Source organism: Rhincodon typus, chromosome 6 (genome assembly GCF_021869965.1).
Source record: "Rhincodon typus isolate 14 chromosome 6, sRhiTyp1.1, whole genome shotgun sequence".
Lineage (NCBI taxonomy): Eukaryota > Metazoa > Chordata > Chondrichthyes > Orectolobiformes > Rhincodontidae > Rhincodon > Rhincodon typus.
In genome coordinates, this window is record NC_063337.1 from 56929963 (window position 1) to 56951082 (window position 21120).

The following is a 21120-nucleotide window of genomic DNA, read 5'->3' on the forward strand; positions in this document are numbered from 1 at the left end:
TCGTTTACACTGAAGTGTTGGGCTTCTTCGAGCATTAAGAATAGGGATATTTGTGGTGCCTCCGCTTGCAGTGAGTTATTTAATTATCCACCACCATTCCTGGCTGGATGTGACAGATCTGCAGAATTTACATCTGATCTATTGGTTGTGGTTTGCATGGCTCTGTTTATCACTTGCTGCTAATGCTGCTTAGCACGCAAGTAGTCCTAATCAGTAGCTTCGCCAGGTTGACATCTCATCTTCAGGTATGCCTAGTGCTCCTCCTGGCATGCCCTCCTGCACTCTCCATTAAACCAGGGTTGATCCCATGGCTTGATGCCCATGGTCGAGTGGGGGATATGCCAGACCATAGGGTTGCAGGTTGTGGAGTACAATTCTGCTGCTGTTGATGGCCCACAGCACCTCATAAATGACCAGTCTTGATCCGATCAAAGCCTGTCCGATTTAGCATGGTGATAGTGCCACACAACAGGATGGAGGCAATTCTTAATATAGAAGGTGGGACTTTGTATCCACAAGGACTGTGTGGTGGTCACTGCATCTGCAGCTTGACCTCATCCTTACCAAGTATGTTTTTCCCTCATCGGTTTCCTCACCACCTGCTGCCGACCCAGTCTAACTCAAATCAGCAGTGCTGCTGCTGAGCCACTCTTGGTGGTGGACTTTGTAATTCCCCACCCAGAGTACGTTTTGCACCCTTACCACCCTCAGTGCTTCCTCCACGTATTGTTCAATATGGAGGAGTATTGATTCATCACCGGAGGGAGGACAGTACATGGTAATCAGCAGGTTTCCTTGCTCATGTTTAACCTGATGCCATGAGACTTCCCGGTGTCCGAGTCAATGTTGAGGACTCCCAGGCAATTTCCTCCCAAATTTATACCACTGTGCCACCACCTCTGCTAAGTCTGCCCTGCCAGTGGGACAGGACATATCCAGGATTGTGATGGTGATGTCTGGGACGTTGTCTGTAAGGTATGATTCTGACTGTATTACTATGCCACGCAGTTGCTTGACTAGTCTGTGAAACAGCTCTCCCAATTTTGCCACTAGCCCCCAAATGTCAGTGAGGAGGACTTTGTAGGGTAACAGTAAGTGTTTCTCTTGTTGCCTTTTCCAGTGCCTAAGTTGATGCCAGGTGGTCCACCCACTTTCATTTTTTTGTTGAGACTTCATAGCATTGATACAACTGATTGGCCATTTTAGAGGGTAAACGAGTGTCAATGACATTGCTGTGGGTCTGGAGTCACATGTAGGCCAGACCAGGTGAGGATAGCAGATATCCTTCCCTGAAGGGCATTAGTGAATCAGATGGGTTCTTCCAATAACCGGCAATGATTTCATGGTCATCAGTAAATTCTTAAAACCAGAGTTTTTTTAAAAAAAATTCAAATCCTGTGACAGGATTCAAATCACATCCCCAGAACATTTGATGAGTTTCTGGATTAACTGTATAGCGATAATACCACTAGGCCATTGCATCCCCCTTGTGACTTCAACCCAATCTGACACTTGATTTACAAATATATTTCAGAGGTTTGATTTTACACACACACACACAAAGGTAAGCTCAAGATATTCAAAACTATTCATGCAAAATTTAAACTACCAAGTAATACAGTTCTACTTAAGCTGTTTGAATGAAAAGGGTGGCCAAATTACAAAAACAGTAGTGAGAACTGTGAGAAACTGTAAACTTTAAATCATTCAAATCACTCTGTATCTGAATTCTTTATATGGATAAATAATTAAACTCAATTTAAATTCAATGAAAATTCCTTCATAACGTAACAGCCTTTTTCAGCATTAAAGAATGCATAACAACTTTTTTTTTTTAAATTGGGAAAAAAGAGGTTGCGATGAGCAAATTCATGCTGTGATGTAGAGTTCCCACAGAGGTCATGTCTCTGCTTCTGAGCCGGAAGCTCAAAGTTCCCACTCTGGGAGTCAATGGCCACAGAAGTTGCATTCATAATGCAGCCAAACAAGTTGATTATCAATACGCAAATTCTTCCACTACACGTATGACAGCTTGCAAAAAGCAGGACAGTCTCCTGGTCAGCCATGCTTGATATGCAGCAGCATCCCATAGTTTAAAGAATCTGAGTGCAGATTTGCAACCTGTCTGGGGAAAAACTAGCTTTGGAAATGGACATTAGTGTGTGCTCTACCTCATGTGCCACAAGGCACAGGACAGGACAAAAGGAAGTTTGGATGTAGAGTTTCTAAATAGCTACTCAGAACAATGCTAGCCTCCCCTGAACAGTGTATTTACTGTGCTACTCAAGGTAAAGAATTACATTTAAAAACAGCCACTCTGTCATTGCTTTCATTGGCAACACTTGACTCCTGATGATTGACTGCAATGTCTGATGGAACTTGCATTCTCTCCCATTTCCCTTCCAAATTGTTCAAACTTGCAAGAAAAGCTCAGCACCCAGTTTTGTGAATCTCATAAATGCTGTGTGCAATAAAGTGATTTAACAGATTTCATGAGGTATTCAATATTTGTAACAAAATACCAGTAACATAAAAAACAAGATAATCATTTTGGAATCAGCTCCAGCGCTGCAGTGTGACCAGCTCGAACCTAAATCTGAATGTGTCATATGCCCTGCTCATTATAAAATGTTATGCTTATTAGCTTAGGAATGAAGGAGATAAAGCAAAGCTTCAAACAAAGTTTCGTAAATTATATCACTTGTACGATTTTCTTACACATGGAACTACGAATTCACAACTACAATAGCATGTTGTTTAATGCCAAACATTATGGCAACAAAATACTCAAAATACTAGTCTCCAAACTTCCAAAAGAACCTCTAAAAACAATTAGGCATAGAATTTGCACGTAGGAGAGAATTAGGCCCACAGGACATGGAACTCCCTGCTCATGTGAACTTTGAGAGGAAAAGAATGTGCTGAATCATAGAAATACCACAAAGTGCTTCAAAAAAGCAAACACAAATGCTGTGGACATTAGAAAACAAAGCCATTCAGAATTGCTGCCTATTTCTTTTCCTTGCCAAAACTGGTTTCATTGCACTCTTGAGGGCACGAGGTTCACTGGGAAACAATTTTTCCACACACAGCAGCTCAATACTTGACTAAAAACAATCCTACATGTCTGGACCATGATTGCCAGATGATTTATTAATTTGGAAGGGCAGTGCTGAAATCAGTCTATTTCAAACCTATCTCCTTTTACAAACACTGGACTGTACTTAAGAGGCAATAAGAATCTTGGCTCTCAGCTGAAGAATAACAACTTTTTTTTTGGGAAGGCCCACCAAACATTTAACTGGATACGCACATATCATTGCTGAAGCCCAGGCCATGGCAGAATACTAGTAGGAGGGGAGTTGTAGGGTACTGTTGGGATGCAGGGGATTGACAGTGGAGCTGGAGGAGTAAGCCTCCGCATAGACCCAAAATCCCTGATGCCTAATCCCTCAATCAGGCACAAAGCATCTTTGAGCAACGAGATTCTTTCATAGAAAGAAAATCTTTCATATTATGAAATCTTGATGTGTCATTATTTCAGCTCATAACTAGGAGTTTGAAATTCTTTCAAAAGTGAATTGGTTATTAATAAGGTAAAATCATTGATGATGCACTTGTCCAATTCCATCACATACCTAAGTGACTATGTGAGATAACAAACAGGCTTTGGCGGGTCAAGAGAAAATTTAGTGTGTCACAAAATTCCCAGGGTCTGACGTATTCCTGTGGCCACAGGACAGATATGGCATCACCAGTTAGGTTTCCGGTCAATGGTAAGCCTCAGGACGTTGATGGTGGGGAATTCAATTATGGTAATGCTGTTGAATATCACTGGAGATTCTCTTGATTCTCTTGTTGGAGATGACTATTCCCTGCCCTTTGTTACACAAACGTTACTTATCCTTTATCAGCCAAAGCCTGAATGGTCCAAATTTGTGCTACATGCAGGCACAAACTGCTTCAGGCACTGGGAGGATTTGAGCTCAGTATTGAACACTAATCGGTAAACATCCCCACCTCTGAGCTGGTGATGGATGGGAGGTCATATTGATGAAACAGGTGAAGATGGTTCGACCAATAATACTATCCTAAGGAATTCCTGAAGAAATGTTCTGGGCTGAGATGATTAGCCTCCAACAAGCACAAATGTTCTTTGTGCCAAGTATTAGTCCAACTACTGGAGAGATTTTTACCCAGATTTCCTTGTGCCACACAGTCAAATATTACCTTGACGTCAAAGGGCAGCCAGTCCTATGCCCATGTTTGAACTAAGAAAATAATGAGTTCTGAAACATAATAGCCCTGGAGAAGCCCAAATTAAGTTTTGGCAAGCAGATTGATAGGACCATCAATAACACTTTCCATTTTGATCATTCAAAGTAGAATTTATTATACAGCTAATTGAAACAAAGGATCCTGAGGGGACTTGTCCAGGTGGATGTTGAATGAATGTTCCCTTTTATGAAAATCTAGAATTCGGGGTCATGGTTTATTTTCCTCTCAAGAGGGCTGAATGTCTTTGGAATTCCCTTCCTCAAAAGACAGTGGATGTAGAAACTTAATTTGGGCTTCTCTAGAGCTATTGTGTTTCAGACCTCATTATTTTCTTAGTTCAAGTATGGGCATGAGATTGGCTGCCCTTTGACATCAAGGTAATATTTGACAATGTGGCAAAATCTGGGTGAAAATCTCTACAGGACTTGGACTAATACTTGGCACAAAAGAACATTTGTGCTTAAATCCCCAGGACCTGATCAGGTGTACCCTCGAACTCTGTGGGAAGCTAGGGAAGTGATTGCTGGGCCCCTGGCTGAGATATTTGTAATATCAATAAACACAGGTGAGGTGCCGGAAAGCTGGAGGTTGTCTAATATGGTGCCACTATAGAAGGGTGGTAAGAGAAAGCCAGGGAACTATAGAACAGTGAGCCTGACATCAGTGGTGGACAAGTTGTTGGAGGGGTTCCTGAGGCACCAGTTTTACATGCATTTGGAAAGGCAAGGACTGATTAGGGGTAGTCAACATGGCTTTGTGCGTGGAAAACCATATCTCACTAACTTGATTGAATTTTTTGAGGAAGTATCGAAGAGGATCGATGAAGGCAGAGCCGGAGATGTGATCTATTTGAGCTTCAGTAAGGAGTTTGTCAAGGTTCCACATGGTGGACTGGTCGGCAAAGTTAGATCACATGAAATACAGGGAGAACTAGACATTTAGATACAGAAGGTAAGAGACAACGGATGGTGGTGGAGGGCTGCTTTTCAGACTGGAGGCCTGTGACCACCGGTGAGCCACAAGGATCGGTGCTTAGTCCACTGTTTTTCATCATTTATGTAAGTGATCTGGATGTGAACATAGGATGTATAGTGACTAAGTTTGCAGATGACACCAAAATTAGAGGTGTAGTGGATAGCAAAGATGACCCAAGAGTTCAACTGGATCTTGATCAGATGGGACAATGGACCAAGGAGTGGCAGATGGAATTGAATTTAGATAAATGTGAGGTGCTACACTTTGGAAAGGCAAATTAGGGCAGGTCTTATACACTTAATGGTAAGGTGCTGAGGAATGTTACTGAATAAAGTGACCTTGGAGCACAGATCCATAATTTCGTCAAAGTGGAGTCACAGATAGATAGGATAGTGAAGAACTCTTGCCTTTATTGGTCAGTGCATTGAGTATAGAGTTGGGAGGTCACGTTGCTGATGTATAGGACATTGGTTAGGCCACTTTTGGAATATTGTGGGCGATTCTGGTCTCCCTGCTACAGGAAAGATGTTGTAAAAGTTGAAAGGGTTCAGTAAGGGTTTAGAAGGATGTTGCCAGGGTTGGACGGTTTGAGCTATAGGGAGAGGCTGAATAGGCTGGAGCTATTTTTCCTGGAGCAGACGCCGAGGGGTTACATTATAGAGGTTTATAAAATCATGAGGGGTATGGATAAGATGGACAGACTTTTCCCTATGAGGTGGGTGAGTGCACAACTGGAGGACACAGGTTTAAGGGGAGAGGGAAAAGATTTAAAAAGGGGATCTAAAGGGCAACTTTTTCACACAGAGGATGTTGCGTGTCTGGAGTGAGTGCCAGAGGAAGCGGTGCAGGCTGATACAATTACAACATTTAAAAGGCTTCCGGCTGGGTAAATGAATAAGTTTAGGAGGAATATGGGCCAAAGGCTGGCAAATGGGTCTCGGTAGCTGTGCCACAGCCAGCAGCTCCAGAGGAGACAGTAGCACCCAGCCCTGCCGGGTCTTCACCACCAACCCCCCCCCCGCCCCCCCAGACCTCCCCCCCCCTAGGGCAAAAGGGCAGGCATCAGTAAAGGACTCACCTTTGTCCCCCTCCACCCAAACTTCAACAAATACAGCTCACGCTTGCACGTTGAATAGTTTTTCTGCCGCCTCCGCGCTTACTTCTTTCATCGTGAGCCTAACCCTCCCTCTACTAACCCCTTCTCCCACCTCCAACACACCCCCTCCTCCCAGACACCACCCCAAGGCCTCCTACCCTCCCTCGATCTCTTCATCTCCAACTGCCGCCGAGACATTAATCGCCTCAACCCCTTCACCCCTCTCACCCACAGAACATGCAGCCCTCTGCTCCCATCCCAGCCTCACTATAAAACCCACGGACAAGGGAAGCGCAGTTGTAGTATGGTGCACTGACTTCTACATCGCTGAGGCCAGACGCCAGCTCTCGGACACCTCCTCCTACTGCCCCCTTGATCATGACCCCATCCCCGACCACCAAAACATCATCTCCCAAACCATCCACAACCTCATCACTTCAGGTGACCTCCCACCCGCGGCCTCCAACCTCATCGCTCCCCAAACCCGCCACGTCCATTTCTATCTCCTTCCCAAAATCCACAAACCTGACTGCCCTGGTCGACCCATTGTCTCCGCCTGCTCCTGCCCCACCGAACTCATCTCCACCTATCTAGACTCCATTTTCTCCCCTTTGGTCCAGGAACTCCCCACCTACATCCATGACACCACTCACGCCCTCCACCTCCTCCAAAATTTCTGATTCCCTGGTCCCCAACACCTCATCTTTACCATGGATGTCCAGTCCCTATACACTGCATTCCCCATGCAGATGGTCTAAAGGCCCTCCGCTTCTTCCTGTCCTGCAGGCCCGACCAGTCCCCCTCCACTGACACCCTCATCCACTTAGCTGAACTCGTCCTCACCCTTAACAACTTCTCCTTCAATTCCTCCCACTTCCTACAAAGGGGGTGGCTATGGGTACCCGCATGGGCCCAAGCTATGCCTGCCTCTTTGTAGGATACGTGGAACAATCCCTCTTCAGAAGCTACACTGGCCCAGCCTCACCTCTTCCTCCGTTACATCGATGACTGTATAGGTGCCGCCTCGTGCTCCCACAAGCAGCTCGAACAGTTCATCCACTTCACTAACACCTTCCACCCCAACCTTAAGCTCACCTGGACCATCTTGGATACCTCTCTCTCCTTCCTGGACCTCTGTTTCCATCTCTGGCAACCAACTGGAAATCGATATCCATTTCAAGCCTGCCGACTCCCACAGCTACCTAGAATACACCTCCCGTCACCCACCTTCCTGCAAAAAGGCCATCCCCTATTCCCAAATCCTTTGCCTCTGCCGCATCTGCTCCCGAGATGAGGCATTCCACTCCTGGACATCCCAGATGTCCTCATTTTTCAAGGACCGCAACTTCCCCTCCACAGTGGTCGAAAACGCCCTCGACTGTGTCTCTCACATTTCCCATGACTCATCCCTCACACCCCCTCCCCGCAATAACAACCAAAACAGAATCCCCCTCGTACTCATGTACCACCCCACCAACTTCTGGATCCAACGCATCATCCTCCCACATTTCTGCTTCCAGCAATCTGACCCCACTACCAAAAGACATTTTTCCCTCCCCACCCTTATCTGCTTTCTGGAGGGACTATTCTCTCCGTGACTCCCTTGTCTGCTCCACACTCCCCACCAGCCTCACCACCCCCACCACTTTTCCCTGCAACCGCAGGAAGTGTTACACCTGCCCCTACACCTCACCCCCATCCCAGGCCCTAAGAAGACGTTCCACATCAAGCAGATGTTCACCAGTACATCTACCAATGTGGTACACTGTATCTGCCATTCCCGTTGTGGCCTCCTCTACACTGGGGAAACCAAGCAGAAGAGTGGGGACCGCTTTGTGGAACACCTAAGCTCGGTTCGCAACAAACAACTGCACCTCCCAGTCACGAACCATTTCAACTCCACCTCCCACTCCTTGGGCAACATGTTGATCCTGGGCCTCCTGCAGTGCCACAACGATGCCAGCCGAAGTTGCAGGAACAGCATCTCATATTTTGCTTGGGAACCCTGCAGCCCAATGGTATCAATGTGGACTTCACAAGCTTCAAAATCTCCCCTCCCCCACTGCATCCCAAAACCAGCCCAGCTCGTTCCTGCCTCCCTAACCTGTCCTCCCACCTCAAGCCCCACCCCACCCCCATCTCCTGCCTACTTGCCTCATCCCACCTCCTTGACCTGTCCATCCTCCCTGGACCGACCTATCCCCTCCCTAACTCCAACCCCGCCTCTTTGACCTGGCTGTCTCCTGTCCACCTATCTTCTCCTTTATCCATCTTCCATCCGCCTCCCCCCCTCCCTATTTATTTCAGAATCCCCTTCCCTTCCCCCATTTCTGAAGGAGGGTCTAGACCCGAAACGTCAGCTTTCCTGCTCCTCTGATGCTGCTTGGCCAGCTCTTCACCTTGTTAACCTTCTGCTGTTCCCGATGGCTCACAGCCATGCCCCATTGAACTCAGGTCAACCCCTTACTTGATGGTAATGATAAGAGTTATGCCAGGCCATGAGGTTATATATTCTGTTGAATACACTTCTGCTGCTACTCAGTGCCCCACTGGAGGCTAAATCAGTTCTGAGCCTATCCTGGTGGTTCACTCACCACCTGCTACAGACCTAACCTGCAGATTTTTCCTTCAGGACTCAAGAGTACAGTTGAGTCATTATTAATTAGTTGGAAACCGAGAGTACAGCCTACACCTTTTGCTACCTTTCTTCCAATTTGTGTTTTCAACATGGAAATAGAAGGGTTCATCAACTGATGAAAGACTACAGATGGTATTCAGGGGTTTCTTTGCCCATGAGGTTTCATGGTATCCAGGGTCAATGTTGAAGCCTCCCAGCATACTTGCTAGTGACTCTGTACCATCACCATAACAGGACATATCCAGAAATATTGATGGAATAATCTAGGATATTGGTAGTAATGCATGATTCAATAAGTATGACTGCATCAGGCTTTAGATGAATTGGTCAGTGAGACATCTCTCCCAATTTTTAGCACTTATTACAAATCTTCGGGAGGAGGATTGTGCAGAGCCAATTAAGCACGACATGCCTTTGTTGCTTTGGTGCCTAGGTCAATACAGAATGATCCATCTGGTGTCACTACTATTAGAGTTTCCTGTGGTGGTTTGAACTAAGTGGCTTGCTTGGTCAATTTGAACAATAGTTAAAGAATGAACCATAATGGTGTGGGCTTGGAGTCACATGGGGACCAGACTAGCTAGAGACTGATTTTGCCCTGTGATGATCACTAACAAATCAGCTTGGTTTTTAATAATGGATCACTAATGAAACAAGCACCTTATTCCAGAGTTATTAATTAAATTTCCCATGGTGGAGTATGAGCTCACAGCCCTGCAATCTTCCTGTTGGAGCCTGGACAACTTGTCAACTGTCATGTTCAGTTAATGGATCATAGTCTGATTAAGTACCACATAATGATAATGTTTTAATACTCCTAATCTGAAGGGACAACCAAATGTAGCCTTTTTTTTTGGAGGCTTATCTACTTTGAATTCATATTTGATTTGTAAATAGATACTCATTATCTGGCCCATATTTTCCAGATATTAAATTTGACTCCGATGTACACCCGATCAATCCTTCAACCTCAAATATTATGCTTGTAGGACAGGAAGAGCGCACACGTACAATAATTGAAAAGAAAGTGGTGCATCAACCACAAAACGGTGTAATGCAGCCAGATGTGGAAACGACTAAATACAATGCTAAAGGGGTTAAATGCATAGGCCTTGTACTAGGCAAACGCAAAGGGTTTTATATTTATCCAAGGGAATACTGTAATAACAGTAAGTTTTGAAAGATTATTTCCATAAGGTTGAAAATTCAAAAGTTTCATTTAATGTTTGTAACGTGGGCGTATATTAATAATACGTCCACATTACAAACATTAAACGAAACTTTGCCATATGGAATAGTTGGGTAAAAAGTAGCATTAGATTGTTAAGCAAAGCTCCTGACTCCCCCTCATTACATTTACATTTTGCCCTTGCAAAAAAAAAATTTTAAAAATGCACAGGATGGCCAATGACATTGAGATAGAATAAAGAAATTTATCTACAAAATAGGTTGTCCAAGATTAATCATTTCAGCCTACAAAATCTATGAAATACATGTCAGCAGATCAAATTATTTTCCAAGTGATGTCCTTAACAGCTAGTTTTGCATTTCTTGTCCCAAAGCAGAATAAAACCTTACCCAATAAATTAATGATCCCTTCATTATAAGCTGCAAAAAGTCTAATGGCATCTTTGAACAGAAGCATAAAAGCTGCATTGATCACTCCATTTGTGAGTTCATTGGCACTGACCTGAGAGACAGAAAAAGATGTCAGGTTCATCACAATGTTATCATTTTCTACTTGAGATGTTTTCCTGGCTGTTTCTGTAATCCGAAAATAAATGCGAACACCATCCAAGATATAAATTTTTTGGGCGTGACGGGGGTAGGAATCCATCGTATGTGAATGCAATAATCAGAGGTTACAAACTTAGCATATTGTTTTTAAGTTCTAAAAGAATATTTTTTGCAACTACATGAGACCACAGTTACAAGACTTCATGGACACGATGCAATCGTCTTTGGAAATTGAGTATTTGCGTGTTAGGATAAAAGGTTCCAGAGTAGGATTCCAAAACTGCAACTGCCAATTCTATCTGTTTCTATTCTTGCTGTAGTCACAAAAGTAGTTTTACATTAACTGAACAATTAAAAGCTTTCATATGATTCATGTTTTATTGAAACATCAAATACACAGTACATGATATTGCTGTGGGAGGGATATTTCAAATGATGAGTGTTAAATGGAATTACACTGCATTACATTGAACTAAGAAAGCAAAATAACAAAATCTGCAGTCAGGAACATTGGGCCCCACAAATTCCTGAAAATTTTTGAAAATATTTCTGCAATGTGTTCTTCCACCACACAAAACTAAAAATCCTTAATACATTTTTAATGAAGGTTATTCACTGATTATTGTTTTGGTACGAATATAAGACAAGGACAAACATAAGTCAAGATACAAATACGCTATAATTAAGGAGAATGTCTTAAGTAAATTGATGGGATTAAAGGCAGATAAGTCCCCAGGGCCTGATGGCCTGCACCCTAGGGTATTAAAGGAGGTGGCAGCAAACATAGTAGATGCATTAGTTATGACATTTCAAAAATTCTCTGGATTCTGATGAAGTACCAATGGATTGGAAACATGGTAACGTGACACCCTTATTCAAGAGGGGAGACAGGCAAAAAGTGGGAAACTGTGGACCAGTTTTTGTTTGACCTCTAATGCAGAAGTTGCTCAAGTTAAACATAAAAAGGAAGAGATAACTGAACACTTGGAAAACTAAAACGTTATTCACCAGTGTGAGTGCAGTTTCATGAAAGGCAACTCATGCTTGACAAACTTGCTGGATAATTGGAATCCAGTGGATGTGGTATACCTAGACTTCCAGAAGACAATGGTGCTGAATAAAAAACTGATCTAGAAAATTACATCCCGAGGGAAGAGTATTGGTTTGGATAAAGGATTGGCTGACTGACAGAAAGCAGAGGGTTGAGATTAATGGGTCCTTCGCTGGATGGCAAACTGGAACTAGTGAGTGCCGCAGGGTTCAGTTCTCGAACCTCAACTATTTACAATCTACCAAAAAAAAAAATCTGCAAGCAGCGATAGAGTGTAACACGGCAAAATTCACTGATGATATTAAGGTAATTGGGAATGTAGGCTGTGATGAAGAAATAGAGAGTTTGCAGATGGATATTGATAGGCTAGGAGAATAAGCCAGAATCTGGCAGATGGAGTTTAATGTGGATAAGTGTGAGGTTGTGCATGTCGGCTGGAAAAATAAAAAGGGGCAAATTCTTATTTAAATAGGAAGCAGATTCAAAATGCTTCAGTGCAGAGGGATCTCAGCATCTATGCAAGAATTGCAGAAAGTGGGTATGCAGGTGCAGCATACAATGAGAAAGGCAAATGGGATTCTGGCATTTATTGCAAAAGGACTGGATTACAAAAGTAAAGAAGTGTTATTACCATAATAAGGGTGTTGGTAAGACCATACCTGAAGCAGTGTGTCCAGTTTTGGTCTCCTCGAGGAAGGATGCAGTGGTACTGGAGGAAGTTCGGAGGAGGTTCACCACATTGATTTCAGGGATGAAGGGGCCATCATATGAGGAGCACATGAATAGCTTAAGCTTGTGCTCACTGGAGTTCAGAAGTTTGATGAGGGAGGAAGGAGGGTGGGGGGGGCGGGGATGTGACTGGTTTACAAAATGCGAAAGGGGATTGATAAAGGTAGACGTTGAACAGATGTTCCCCCTTGTGGGACAGCCTCTAATAAGATGGAGCAAGGGAGGGAGCCAGCGAGCGAGGGACAGAGGGAGGGAGCGAGGGATCAAAACCGAGATGAGCAGGAACTACCTCTGAGGGTTGTGAATCTGTGGAACTCATTGCCACAGAATGCAGTGGAGGCAGAATTGATCAACAGATTCAAGAAAGAAATAGATATGTTTCTGATGAAAAATGGGGTAAAGGGCTAAGGGGAGTAGGCAGGAAAGTGGAATGGAGACCAGGATAAAATCAGCCATCATGTTAAATGGCATATTGGGCTCAAAGGGCTGAATTGCCTACTTGCGTTCCTAAATAAATAGGTAAACACACAAAGATGACAGGCGCCAGAAAGAGGAAAACTAGTGAACAAATGTGAAAAAAGTAGAATAAAAAGAGACATTATACACAACGCAAAAAATGTCTTTTTTAAAAAGATATATTCGAAGTATGTTGGGATTGCAAGCCAGCATTTAGTGCCATCAGGAAGCCGATAGTGAGCCACTTCCATGTTTATACCAAGTGGCTCGTTAGGTCACTTCTATGGACAGTTAAGAGTGAACCACATTGCTCAGAGCATGGAGTCATAAACAATCCTCGTGGAGTCACACTTATGTCATCCTGCCTGGTCTGACCAATGTCCTTCAGGAAAGGGCATTCATGAACCAGATGGGTTTTCACAATAATTCAGTAGCTTCACGACCACCATTATTGACTTCAGTAGCTTTTTACTCCAGTTTCAATTGAATTTAGACCAACCAGCTGACGTGACGGAATTTAAACTCACGCCCCCATTAATTAGATCCAGACCTCGAAGTTACCAGTCCAATAACATTATTATAGAGCTATTGTGCCCAATGTGAAAAAGGAGTGACATAAAAATGGAGTGAAGTACTTCATTGCATCAACGGCAATTTTAAAAAGTAGAATTGAGCAGAAAAATGTTTCTTGATCATGATTTGAATTTCAAGAGAAAAAAGGTTTTGAATAGATATTCAAATACAATTACAATTTCACCAAGTGGTCTGTGGGAAACAAAATTAATACGGGCAACTACAGGTAATAAAGCATGTACGTGTAGTCTCCATCTTCCATCATGGAAAATTCTAGTACTCCCAGGTCAGTTATCAGATGTATTGATTCAGACTACAAGCTTGTGATAGACAAATTAGATCACAGGTCCCACCTGCAGGCAGTGAGACACATTAGTATGAAGAAACATGTGCCAGTTAAATGGTTTGCAGATATAGGGAGAGGCTAAATAGGCTGGGGCTATTTTCCCTGGAGCATTAGAGGCCAAGGGGTGACATGACCGGTTTTTAAAATCATGAAGGACATGGATAGAGTGAATAGTCAAGGTCTTTTCCCCACGGTGGGTGAGTTCAGAACTAGATGGCATAGGTTTAAGCTAAGAGGCGAAAGATTTAAAAAGATGGTGCATATATGAAATGAGCTGCCAGAGGAAGTGGTGGAGGCGGGTACAATTACAACATTTGAAAAGGCATCTGGATAGGTAAATTAATATGGGTTTAGAGGAATACGGGCCAAATGCTGGCAAATGGGACCACATTAATTTAGGATATCTGGTCAGCATGGACGAGTTGGACCGAAGGGTCTTTTTCCATGTTGTACAGCTGTGACTCTGATGACAACAGCTTCATTTCTAAGCTTTCCCTCGTTGTAGATTCCCAATAAATTTCCTTTACGAACAAGTCCAAAAGATATACAATAGAAAGATTTTATTTAAACTCATCATCACAGCTCTACTTTTATTTTATATTATGGCCACAAAGAGAAATATTCCATTAGCTTATAATAACCCTATTTATTTCAACTGTTGTTTTGCTGAATCTTCACCCCCAATTCTCTCTACTCTTCTACATGATCCAGCTTTTCACTAAATTGCAACAGTTGGACTTTTACCAAATGTAACAATTCACATTCAAAAATAATTGAATTCTGCCACTTGGTTCCGCAAAACATCAATTCTGTCAATACAAATCAGCTTTATATTGTTATGAAATTTCTCCACCACTCCCCAAACTATATTTGCAATACTGAGACACAATTCAAATGTGAAGTACTGCTGAGTCAAAAGCACAATATTACAAAAGGGGGAAAGAAACTTAAAAATTAAGACTCAAGTGAACACAAAAAAGACAATGAAAAATATCACATCCTCTTATACCAGGTATATTGGTAAAGTAAATTTACTGGACACCAGAGATCTGGGATATCGTGACCATCCACAAAAAAGTAAAATGAGAAAGTCCATCCAGGGCCTGATGACATCTTCAAAACAAAAAGGCAATGAAGATGATTGGACACATTATGGTTTGACTTGACAATAAATTTAAACATTCTAACAGATTTACTTACAACTGAATGCCTACTCCTCCACATCGCCTGCCACACAACTCAGAGGTCTCAGTGTGGTGGCAGCAGAGGCAAACTGGCATGCATTATCTAACAACATAATGACCAGCCTCGAGAAGGACCGTGGGAAAGCCTCCCATTCTGCACAACTATATAATGCTGAGTTATTGCTTGTAAAAGGAAATTATGTTTCAATTCCCAATTTTCATTACATATTTCAAACCCAAACATTATTGCACTGACATTCTTCTAAATTGTTAAAATATACTTTCCAAAATACTGCAGGCTTCCTTTATTTTACAACCACTTTGCACATTTGATTCTTGTTTTTTTAATTTCTTACTTCCAATACATTTAATAGTAAATGACCCATTAGTCATTTGCATAAGGAAAAATATAGGAGAGCATATTTTAATCAAATTTAAATAAATCAATTATGAAATTTTAATGGGTATCAAAATTAAAGCAGTTTCCAGAGAATTACATAGAAAACTGGTCTGCTGGCTCCATATTGTGCAAATCTTGGGTTTATCTGCCATGTCAAGGAAAACATTTTCGCAATTACTCACCCAATTGACACGAGCATACAATTCGATCCATGGAAGTACCCTTTACATTTAAATAAATCTGTGGCTATATCTGAAAAACACTCAGAACTACTATATCCAAAAGGAAGCTTATATGCCAGAAACAAAACTCACATTGAAGTCCAGCAGTGCATCCATTTGATTCTGTATAATGGGCATAGTCTTTAGCAATTTCTCTGTACTCATTGTTCTCATAACTCCATCAGCCCTGATGAAATAAGTACATATTAAATGTAAAATGCTTACATAAACAAGTCTAAAATAGCTTATCGTCAGGAGAGCTAGTATGACTAAATACACTGTCAGTAGCTTAGCTAAAACTGTAGAATAATGACTAAAATACACAGTTGCATTACCTTGATCGGTGATATAGTTCGTGGTAAAACTATACGGTGCACATATCTGAGATGTATGCAATGAACTAATTACAATTCCAATATTCCTCAACAGTGAACAGATGCAGTCTCCTCAGTCTAGCAAAAGAATGTTAAAAAGTGTGCCAACAAGTGGAAAATTAAGAATGAGGCTGCACAAATCCATCTCATGGTAGTCTGAATTTCATGTATAGTAATAATAAATGGACAGTAATAAGTATGAAACAAGGAGGGCATGCTGAACTTTACAGGACATCGGTTATTCAAAGCTGAAATATAAATTACAGTTTTAGCCAGTTTATTATTGAAAGTATGTTCAAGTCATACAAACAGTTGCAATATGGAACTACTAGCACAGGGGTATTGTTACGTTCAAAGTCTCAACCTGGATTGTTATTGTACGAGATAACAAGGTGTAGAGCTGGATGAACACAGCGGGCCAGGCAGCATCAGAGGAGCAGGAAAGCTGATGTTGTTTCGGGTCAGACCCGAAACGTCAGATTCTCCAGCATCAGCAGTTCCTACTATCACTTGTTATTGTATGAAAGGTGGTTAAGAAGGACCACTTAGCAGCATTTAAGTGTTTCTGGAAAAGTTTCATAAGCCAAATTGTGGAAGATTATTAGATTGGACTGTGAACAAACAATAGTGTAATTCTTCCACAGAATACTGGCTGCATTTCAAAGCAATTGAAGTAAAGCACATGAAAGCATGAGAAAAATTATAAAACCACAAATGTAAAGACTGGCCTGTGTAACTTTTATCCTTTCCCCTCTGCCGTTTTCATAAATTATTTAATTTAACTGGCTTCAGTCATTTGTAATGATTCTTTCCATATTATAGTACATATTATACTGTAGGAGGACATACTCTTAAACGTAACATTAGTGCTTTTCTACATAACTAAAACATTGCAGAGTGCTTAATAATGCCATAAATTGCTTTGAAATGCAGCTACAGTACAAAGGGCAGAAACATGAAGGTGACTCATTCTTTTCCAGAGGTAAAGCAACATGGCCGATAGTATTTTTATTTAATCAAAGAAAAAAAAATTCAAGTTGACATGCATACTTGTAATGTTATTCTCCTCTTCTTCCTCATTTTTAAATCCATAACCATCATTGTTTCTCTCCTCCTCTGCCAGCACCCCCAAGCCAGAGACCAATATTTGCAAATCAAGACAGTCATGAACTAAGAGATAGTAAGAACTGTCGATGCTGGAGTCAAAGATAACACAGTGTGGAGCTGGAGGAACACAGTAGGCCGGGCAGCAGAGGAGCAGGAAAGTTGGCATTTCGGGTCGGGACCCTTCTTCAGAAGTTTTTTTTCTCAAGAAGGGTCCTGACCCGAAATGTCAACTTTCCTGCTCCTCTGATGCTGCCTAGTCATGAACTAAGAAATTGATTTAATTTTGATTTGTATTTTTAAACAACATTCTACAAATGGCTTCATGGGTACATGCATGGAAACCATTTCCTATTGAGTCACACATAGGCTTGCTCCTTGGTATTCGTTTAAATTAGCTGACCAAGTGAAGTGACTTTAGACATTACTGGTGTTTCCCCAAATCCCATTCTGGGGCAAGTTTAAAAAGGCAGAGGTTCAAATCCTGACTACAAACAAGTAGACCCTGACGATTGCCAGCCATTCCATGAACTCCGCTTTGTCAGAGACAGATTCTTGATTCTGGACTGCTATCAACTGTTGCCAGTAATCTTCTGACCACAGTTGAATCTGCACTGAGACATTGGTGCCATTGAAGAAATACGAAAGTACACTTCATCTATTCTTTGCTCAGACCAAGGGATAGGAGTGTTTTATGATGGCAGGCAGTATCCACCAGGATCCTCAAACAAAACAATTTTAACGTGTACCTGTTGAATCTTCCAATCATTACTACGGAGATTCTACAAACATTCAAAATCATAAGACAGTACTGCGCTTTGTATTTGGGCAAAGTGAGTCAGATGCTTTGTCACTATGCTCCCTACAAAGTCAGATCATTTACTGATAATCACCATGAAAAACAGCCACTTGGGTGAAGTGCCAAAGAGAGGCATGAGGCATCTGTCACTGCCTTCATAAAAGGAAATCATTTCTTTCTTGTTCATCAAGATACAAATCTAATACCGAATTAGGATTATCAAATTATAGGTCATACATGTGCTAAAGACTTGTTGTTAAGACAACTCAAAGGTTACTAGATGATCAGCAGGTACAACATAACTATTGGCTCCCACTGAGCTGCAGCTACCTAAGTAAACAATACAAAGGAAAAATCAATTTTGGCAGAATCATGTTACTGTTGATTGTTATTTGTCCTTACCCTCTTTTCACCTTTGTGAAGTCAAAAGCAACCTGTCTGTAGGAGACTGCTTTTTCATTTAGGTATCTACTATAGCGCCGGATGAAAGTAGACATGTCGTATCCTTAAACACACAAAAGATCTACGTTAAAAACCGTAGCACCTCATGAAGAATAAACATTTATTACAGTTTGTCAGTAGAAAAAATAATTTTGTTAAATACTTGTTAATTGTTTATGAAGTAGATATGGGCAAATTTATGCCTGGACATAGAAAAGTTCAGGAAACCAATCTACACATTGTTTCCCCATTCAAACTATTATCACATCTTTCCAACAAGATTTCCAGCATTAAGAACAGTTTGTGTTTTTTTTTTGTAATACAAATGTCATATTTAAAGAATAGGTGATTATACCAGACCATCACACAAAAGAAGATAACAAATACCCATCTCAAAACATATTGAAGAGGGACACAGAAATTGAAGTAGGTCATTTAGTCACTCAGGCTTATGCTACTACTCAACAAGTTAACAGCTGATCTGCAACCTAACTCCATATACCCTTTAACAGCAGTTATCTTTAACACAGATGAGTCATTAATTCATTTTGAGGAAAATTAACTGAAATACCATTACATTCAATGCTATGCTTCAAGAAGTTAAATGTTCTTATTGTACAAGCAAACATTCAGGACCCTTAGTTTTGTCATTTCATTTGATCTACATTGGGTATACTTCTTGGAAGACTGGAAAGGTAAAATTGTAGAATCCTCAGTAAAACTTTCTTCATCATTTCTAGATTTGTGTCAGCCAATTGGTGTAAATACTGCACCCTATCAGGAATGGTTGCAGAGCAAACCTGCTTCTTGTTCCTTGCTCAATGTGATTTGATGTCACAAGTAACAAAACTCTCTGGAAACTATGTGGCCAGTTCCTCTGTCATTCCTCCAATTAAGAGAATTGCTCAGACTTGCTGTGTGTGTGTGTGTGTGTGTGTGTGTGTGTGTGTGTGTGTGTGTGTCCAAAAATAACAAACAAACAATATTCTATAGGACCAAAGCCAAGGCGCATCATCTATCATTCTCCTGCCAATCTTTCCTATGGTCAATTGAGGCACACTGCTTCAATACCAGCTGGTCAACCAGCAAGTTCCACTGCTTGGTCTACACAGATCTATTTGACTGCAATGGGTTATCTTTCCACTCTGAAACATTATATCTAGAATCCTGAAGAATCAATCCTTCATTCCTTCCTTGCTCATGTACGGATTGCCCCTTAACAACATCTTCTGAAACAATGGCATCAGCTCATACACTTTGTCACCATTTCTGCCCCAGACTAGCTGTCTAACATTCAGTCTTTGATGAATCTCTGTTGTGCCGCTATCACTGACTTTATTTCTTTCCCTGGTCCACTAAGATGATGCTAAAAAAATCCATTTTGATTGATGTTGACTGATAGACAAGAGGTAGTGGAGAAAGAAGTCTAAGGCATACATATTGAAGCATTATAAATTCAACACACATGCATAGGATATTATCATTACCATCCAGGCCAATGAGGGACACGCTGTCTTTGACGAGTCCAAAGGTGATTGATGAGGTCAATTCATGATCTAAAAACTTGGAAATCTAACAAGTCTCCTTTCCTTAATGTACGAGTTGAAAAATCTACCAATCTCCATATTTACAGAAAGACTACATTCACTGATCAACACACATGGACATCCTGCAGTCCCACACGCAACATCAATTTTATTGACAATCTCATGATAACAGCCCTAATCATCCACTCACCAGAATAAGCTTAATGCCGAGATAAGATGCATCAAACCCATCCTGCCTGACAATGGCTATATAATAGTGGCTATTCTGATCAAATCATTACTCACTGCCTCTTACACAAACTCATTCTACTTTTGGCCCTGAATGGTGCACAGTATACTTCATCTTTTCCTCTCCCGAATAATCATTTTCGTAAATTTGAACAGGTTAAGGCCAGCTCACTCATTCTACTATTTTGCAGTAAACCACTTTAGCCAAGTACAGCATCAAAAGATCTAGCAAAATCGGAGGTCAACGATACTCAGACAGAAAACTCTGGTGGTTAGAGTCATATCAGGCAAAAAAGGAAGATTCTTGTAGTTGTTAGAGGTCAGTCATCTCAGCTCTAGAACATCTCTGCAGCAGTTTCTCAGAGTAGTGTCTTCAGCTGCTTCATTCATCCATAAGGTTAGAAGTGGGGATGTTCGTCAATGATTGTGCCATTCACGACTCCTCAGATACTGAAAGCCAATGTCCCAGTGCAACAAAACTTGAACACCATCCAGACTTGGGCTGAAAAGTGGCAATAAGACTTGCGCCACACAAATGCTCATTTCCACAAAGAGACAGACAATCTAAACATCACCCCTCGACATTAAATGCCATTACCATCACTGAATCCCCACTATCATCACTCCAGGAGTTACCAGAAACTGAACTAGACTAAACTTGCCTACAAGAACACGTCAGAGGCTGGGAATACTGAAGCAAGTAACTCACCTCCTGACTCCCTATTGCCTGTCTAAAAGGCACAAAATCAGGAGTGCATGGGAATATTCCCCACTTGCCTGGCTGAATGCAGCTTCAACAGCACTCAAGAGGCTTGACATCAGGATAAAGCAGTCTGTTTGACTGACACCACATCCACCACCGACATTCAGTAGCAACTGTGTGTACCATTTACAAGATGCACTGCAGAAATTCACCAAAGCTACTTAATACCTTTGAAACCCA

At 41.7% G+C, this 21120-nt stretch overlaps 1 protein-coding gene across 9 annotated transcripts in view; it reads right to left on the reverse strand.

The window, feature by feature from the left end:
- Positions 1 to 21120, reverse strand: part of picalma (phosphatidylinositol binding clathrin assembly protein a) — a 124538-nt gene that overhangs the window by 66992 nt on the left and 36426 nt on the right. For all 9 annotated transcript variants that reach the window (XM_048598481.1, XM_048598482.1, XM_048598477.1 and 6 more), the window contains exons 4-6: positions 18364 to 18466; positions 15778 to 15871; positions 10566 to 10677 (exon numbers count right to left, since the gene is read on the reverse strand). In XM_048598481.1, coding sequence (XP_048454438.1) covers positions 10566 to 10677; positions 15778 to 15871; positions 18364 to 18466 — 309 coding nt within the window. The remainder of the gene's footprint in view (positions 1 to 10565; positions 10678 to 15777; positions 15872 to 18363; positions 18467 to 21120) is intronic.